General features: G+C 41.2%; 1 protein-coding gene across 1 annotated transcript; it reads right to left on the bottom strand.

Annotated features, from left to right (window-relative positions):
- Positions 1 to 564: 564 nt before the first annotated feature.
- LOC142521851 (uncharacterized) lies at positions 565 to 6,474 on the bottom strand. Its single transcript, XM_075625025.1, has 6 exons — positions 6,074 to 6,474; positions 4,781 to 5,372; positions 4,038 to 4,236; positions 3,859 to 3,933; positions 2,197 to 3,280; positions 565 to 796 (listed from the first exon to the last, which is right to left on the bottom strand). The coding sequence occupies exons 1-6, from the start codon at positions 6,472 to 6,474 to the stop codon at positions 565 to 567; spliced, it is 2,583 nt and encodes an 860-aa protein (XP_075481140.1).
- Between the last annotated feature and the right edge of the window lie 308 nt (positions 6,475 to 6,782).

Below are 6,782 nucleotides of genomic sequence, written 5' to 3'. Positions count from 1 at the left end.
CCTGGAACGGCATCTTAAGCTGAGGTCGTTGTTGCTGCGGCTGCTGTGGAGCCTGATAGGGCCTTTTGCCCTGCCTGTCTGTCTCAATATCTCTCTGATCCTTCTCTGCCGCCAAAGCTCTAGATACGGCGATTGCATAAGTCGTAGGACCAGCAACTCGAACATCACGGCGCAAGATCGGCCGCAACCCATCCATAAAATGCCTCAGCTTCCCCTGGGCATCGTTAGCTATCAGGGGCACAAAATGAAACAACATTTCGAACTTCCTGACAAAGTCCGCCACGCTACTGTCTCTCTGTAGCAGCGTCATAAACTCCCGTGTCAATCTGGATCATACTTCCTCAGTGAAGTACTTGGAGTAGAATATCTCCTTAAATCTGTTCCAAGTCAACGTCTGCAAATTGACTGATACTGACGCACTCTCCCACCATAGTCTGGCGTCCCCTGACAAAAGGAAAGTGGCACACCTGACTCTGTCTGCGTCTGTCAGCTCCATGAAATCGAAGATTACTTCGATGGACTTAATCCATCCTTCAGCTATCATCGGGTCAGTGGTCCCGAAAACTAATTTGGGCTCATCCATCTGAACCTCTCATATACTGCCTCTGGTCTGGGCCTCGTTTCTGTATTTGTCGCAGCCTGGTTCCCCGCAAACTGTGCAAAAAACTGCGTCATTCCTACAAGCATCTGTGCCTGTATATCAGGGGGTGGAGGAGGAGGAGGGTCTCTACCCTCATCTCGAGCCTCTCTATCCTCATCCCTAGCTTCCAGGTTAATCAAACATCTAGGAGGCATACTGTTCCAATAATTACCCAACACGTAAACCACATATGCATGAACATGATACCAATAATATAAGATGCACGAAAATTGAACTTAAAACATAGGCATGCTGAACTCATGACTTAATGCTTAATACATAACATAATTCAAAACTTTAAAACTGACAGACTTGAGGTGTGACTTCGTGAGCTTCTTGCGACTAGCAGTAGGCGTAACCCTATACAATAACACCGCTCTGATACCAAATGTAACGTATCGTACGTTTACCACTTAAAATTTGCGGAAATTTTTAAAATTTTCTTTAATAATTCGATAAAATAAACTGTACATCTCAAAAGTTGTTGCAACAAAAAATTTTAAAATAAAGTTTGACAAAAGTATTTGAACATTTTCATAAAAGCTTAAAAACTTGGGCAGTCCTCGGGTCTAGCCTCCTGTTCAGTCCAAGCCAGCTCCTTGGTCCCCACACCTAGTCTCTGCGAAATCATCCTCACCTGCATCGATCAAGTCTAGTGAGTCTAAAGTCTCAACACGTATAAACTGGAAGTAACGAGTAATACATAATAAAACCACATGCAACTTTAAAATGGAGCGTAGATACATGAACTTGAACTTGAGCTTAAACTTGAACTTACATACGTATATACATAGACGTGCCATAAACATAAAACTTTTCTTAAACGTGCTTGCATACTTGAACATACTTAAACATACATAACTTCATCATTTTGCGTAGAGGCATGTTTCAAAGCAAGTGACCCATACATAATACGTCTGATCAGACTAAACCACAGTACTGGGCTGACAAGGACAAATCCACTGCCACATACATGAGATCCCCGTTCATGCTTTAACGGGTGGATTGGTCCTCGTTCATGCTTTAACGCTTGCCAATCTTTATCTAAACCTGTTCATGCTTTAACAGGGTGGAGAGGTCCTCGGCCACGTTCACCGACTTCCAAACCCATTCATAATTTGGTCACAAGACATTTAGCATACCTCAAAAACATGAAAATATTTTCCTTTGCACGTCGAACATACTTACTTGGAGTTGAGGGATTCGTTGGATTTCATTTGGGGCCGCCGCTGCACATACTAACATAAAGTGCCAGTGAGGCGCGCTGGGGTGGTCAAGAAGTACCGCCCTAGCGCGAACTCCTCTGCTTCTGACTTATCTTTTTTATGTATATATATATATATATATATATATATGTATATAAAAACAATAAAAACAACCAACATCTAATTTCAAAACTAAACTAAATAAAAGAAAAAATTAAAAGCGAGTAGGAAGGGAAAGAAATTAGTTCTCAATTTATAGTCGAGAACTAGACTGTAGGTTCCTCTCATTTCTGATTGTATTGGAATCGAGCGACCCCAATTTGTGGCTCCAATGTGCCGCCCAAATAATACTTTAGTCGTTGAGCATTGACTGTGAACGGCTCATTTGTTCCATCTCTCAAAGTTACGGCTCCCGAGGGGAACACTTTGGTGATCATGTAAGGGCCCGTCCATCTTGACTTGAATTTTCCAGGAAACAAGCGCAACTTGGAGTTGTATAGCAGCACCGCTTCACCTTCTTTGAATTCCCTTGGCAATATGTGTTTGTTGTGTGCTTTCTTTGTATACTCCTTGTAGGTCAACGCCAAATCATAGGCTTGACCTCTGAATTCTTCCAATTGGTCCAACTGCAGCAACATGTGTTCACCTGCAAGAGCAAAATCAAGATTTAGTGCTTTTGTTGCCCAATTAGCTCTATGTTCTAACTCAACAGGTAAATGACATGATTTTCCAAAAAGTAGCCTGTACGGTGTCATGCCTATAGGTGTCTTAAAAGCAGTCCTACACGCCCAAAGCGCGTCATCTAACCTCAACGACCAGTCCTTTCGATTTATCCCTACAACCTTCTCCAGAATCCTCTTGATCTCGCGATTCGACACCTCAACTTGACCACTTGTTTGGGGGTGATAGGGAGTGGAGATTTTATGAGTGACCCCATATTTGCCCAAAAGTTTTTCAAAAATTTTATTATAAAAATGGGTGTCAACATCACTAATGATCGCTCGTGGTGTTCCAAATCTGTTGAAAATGTTTTTCTTTAAAAATTTCAGCACCACTTGAGCATCATTCGTGGCATATGATTCCGCCTCCACCCATTTGGAAACATAGTCAACCGCAACCAAAATGTATTTTTCCGTAAACGAAGTTGGAAACGGTCCCATGAAATCTATCCCCCAAACATCAAAGACTTCGCACTCGATAATATTATTTAAAGGCATCTCATGGATATTAGAAAAGTTACATGTGAGCTGGCATCTATCACAAGTGAGGACAAATGAACGTTCATCTTTAAATAGAATTGGCCAATAAAAGCCACATCCGAGTACCTTGGATGCCATTCGTGTGGGTACAAAATGACCACCTACCTCGCGGTCATGACAGTGGCTAAGAATCGATCCCATCTCTTCCTCCGTTACACATCTCCTTATCATGGCATCTGCACAGATTTTGAAAAAGAAAGGTTCCTCCCAAAAATAATATTTCACGTCCGAGAAAAATTTCTTTCTTTGGTGAAATGTTAAACTTTGGGGGGTGGGGGTGAGCCTGTAACAAGAAAATTTGCATAATCTGCATACCATGGACAATTTTTCATCAAGAACAACTGTTCATCAGGAAACCAATCATCTATCTCATCATTTGCATATTCGTCGCTAACATGTTCAAGTCTAGATAAATGATCAGCTACCACATTCTCTACACCTTTTTTATATTTTATTTAATGGTCAAACTCTTGAAGAAGTAAAATCCATCTAAGCAATCACGGTTTGGCCTCTTTCTAGCAAGCAATTATTTAAGTACAGAGTGGTCAGTAAACACAATAAATTTCGACAAAACAAGGTATGGATGGAATTTATCAAGTGCAAATATTACTGCAAGTAATTCTTTTTCAGTTGTTCCATAATTTAATTGAAATTCATCTAAAGTCTTACTCACATAGTATATATTGTGAAATACCTTGTTCTGACTTTGGCCTAGAACCGCACCAACTGCCGTATCACTGGCATCGCACATTACCTCGAAGGGAAGTTCCCAATCCGGTGCCACCAACACGGGAGCTGTCACCAAGCGCTCCTTTAGGTTCTTGTATGCCTGCAAACAGACATAATTGAAATCAAATGGCACATCTTTCATGAGTAGGGAAGATAGGGGCTTAATAATTTTAGAAAAATCTCTAATGAAACGCCGGTAAAAACCGGCATGTCCTAGGAAACTTCTAACTCCCTTCACTGATGCTGGTGTTGGTAGGTTTTTGATGACTTCCACTTTAGCTTTGTCCACCTCAATCCCTTGTTCAGAAATCTTGTGCCCTAGCACAATTCTCTCTTGTACCATGAAATGACACTTCTCCCAATTTAGCACTAGGTTTGTCTCCTTCAATACTGTGTTCAGATTCTGCAAACATTCATTAAATGTTGCACCAAAGATAGAAAAGTCATCCATAAATATTTCAAGAAAAGTTTCAATCATATCATGGAATATAGCAGTCATGCAGCGTTGAAAAGTAGCAGGGGCATTACAAAGACCAAAGGACATACGTCGTAAAGAAAAAGTGCCATAAGGACAAGTGAAAGTGGTTTTCTCTTGGTCCTCCGGTGCAATACTGATTTGATTATACCCCAAATACCCTTCTAAAAAACAGAAAACTCATGCCCCGCTAGTCTCTCTAACATCTGATCAATAAAGGGGAGGGGGAAGGGGTCCTTACGGGTGGCATCATTCAACTTCCTAAAATCAATATACACTCTCCATGTCAATACTTCTCTTCCATCAGGATTTTGTACATGCAGATTGATGAATTTATTCCTTTGATACCTTCCACCTTCCATGTGAACGCCTTTTTGTTCTATTTAAGAACTTGCAGCAGTTTTCCCTCCATATCATTTGTCAAAATAGCAGAAATAATGACAGGTAAAGTGTCATTCTCACCTAGTTATACGTACTTTAGGTGCGGAGGCAATGGCTTGAGCTCAAGCTTCGGTGGTTCCTCAATGCTTGACTTCGGAGGGGTCAAGTCTCTTCGTTCTCCCAAATCCTCCAATCTCATCCTCATTGGCTTCCTCCATGGATGGTTGGCATTAAAGTATGCCACTATTTCAGATTTTTCATCATCCAGCTCATCCTCCTTCAATTCAGTCGTGAGGGTGTCTTCCAATGGATCTTTTACAGCATCCTGCACAAAATTGTTCACAAGTGAATCCAAAGCATCGATTCTAAAACAGTCATCAGTGCGGAGTGTGTGCTTAAGAGCATTAAAGACATCAAAAGTAATTTTTTCCTCCCCCACTCTTAGTCTTAACTTCCCTTCTCGCACATCAATCAGAGCCTTGCCAGTTGCAAGAAACGGTTTCCCCAGAATTAAAGCCATCTCCATATCCTCCTCCATGTCTAGCACTGCAAAATCTGAAGGAAATATAAATTTGTCCACCTTTACCAACACGTCCTCTATGACTCCTCGTGGATATTTGACAGACCTGTCTGCTAATTGCAAGGACATCCTTGTTAGCTTAGGCTCTCCTAATCCGAGTTTCCTGAATACAGATAAAGGCATAAGATTTATACTCGCACCAAGATCACTGAAAGCTTTATGAAAAACAACATCACCAATCACACAAGTAATAGAAAAACTCCCTGGATCTTTTAGTTTCGGTGGGATCTTGTTTTGTACCAATGCAGAGCAATTTTCAGTTAAGCTTACAGTCATGTGATCCTCTAACTTCCTCTTATTCGCTAAGATGTCTTTCAGAAATTTAGCATAGCTAGGCATTTGCATCAAAGTATCAGAAAAGGGAATATTAATGTGCAATTTCTTGAATACTTCTAGGAGCTTACCGAATTACGCATCTATTTTCCATTTTTCAATGCTGCAGGAAAAAGTGGAGGGATAACAATTCTGGATTTTTTAGTGGGTACGGGTGTAGAGTTAGAAGACTTACCCTTGGACGTGTCAGCCGCTCCCTCTCTTGGCTCCCCTTTTTCTTTCCCCTCTTGTTCAAGTACCTTTCCATTCCTCAATGCTATGGCCTTCACTTGCTCTTTTGGATTAGTTTCAGTGTTGCTTGGCAAGGTGCCCGGATCTCTGCTAGCAATCATCTTAGCTAACTGTCCTATCTAATTTTCTAAACCCTTTATCGATGCATCCTGGTTCTGTAGTCTAGTTTCAGTGAATGAGATAAATTTAGACATCATTTGCTCCAAACTAGACTTATCCTCTTTAGACTCAGTTCTATACATCGGTTGCTTACCATATTGATGTCCTCCCTGTGGTCGATTCTGGCTGTTTTGACCACCCCATGAGAAGTTGGGATGTTGTCTCCATCCAAGATTGTATGTGTTCAAACATGGATCAATCCTAAGACGATTTTGAATCCCCACTTGATTTACCGGTGCCTCCTCTTGCACATAGAAAGGACCACTGTTTTGACAATCCTTAACATAATTTTCTCCTCCACATTTATCACTGAATATCTCTTGCATGCGCATCGCTATCCTGTTTACATTCAGGCTGTCTATTTTCCTGTTAAGTGCTTCTAATTGCGTAGTGACAGCAAAAAATTCAGTTGCCTGGTGAACTCCTGCACTCCTCCTTTGATTGTTCCTCTCAGATTGAGAGTTATAACTGCTAGCAGCCATCTCCTCTAGCAACTCTTACCCTTCTTCGGTCGTTTTCCTCAACAGATTCCCACAAACCGCAGCATCTAACATGGTACGTTAAGATGAAATTAAACCATAGTAAAAAGTTTGAACAACTAACTCAAGAGGCAACTCATGATGTGGGCATCTCCGCAATAAGTCCTTGTAGCGCTCCCAAGCCTCGTAGAGTGACTCTTGCTCAAATTGAGAGAAGATGGTTATGTCCGCTCGCAGCTTCATGGTTTTTGATGGAGGAAAGTATTTCAAGAGGAATGTGTGATACCCTTGTCCCACATCTGAAAAATGAA

This window comes from Primulina tabacum, chromosome 13 (genome assembly GCF_025594145.1).
Source record: "Primulina tabacum isolate GXHZ01 chromosome 13, ASM2559414v2, whole genome shotgun sequence".
In the NCBI taxonomy this organism is placed as follows: Eukaryota; Viridiplantae; Streptophyta; class Magnoliopsida; order Lamiales; family Gesneriaceae; genus Primulina; species Primulina tabacum.
Note: the sequence above shows the minus strand (reverse complement) of the source record. Positions and strands in the feature narration are given on the sequence as shown.

Excerpts from the sequence above, each read along its gene's own strand:
- LOC142521851 (XM_075625025.1), bottom strand. The coding sequence starts at position 6,474 with ATGGCTGCTAGCAGTTATAACTCTCAATCTGAGAGGAACAATCAAAGG. Across the intron at positions 4,237-4,780 it reads TGCCTCCGCACCTAAAGTAC|AATCTGAACACAGTATTGAA; the intron begins GTATAACTAGGT and ends GAATGTTTGCAG. Across the intron at positions 3,281-3,858 it reads ATTGGGAACTTCCCTTCGAG|ATGCCATGATAAGGAGATGT; the intron begins GTAATGTGCGAT and ends AAATCTGTGCAG.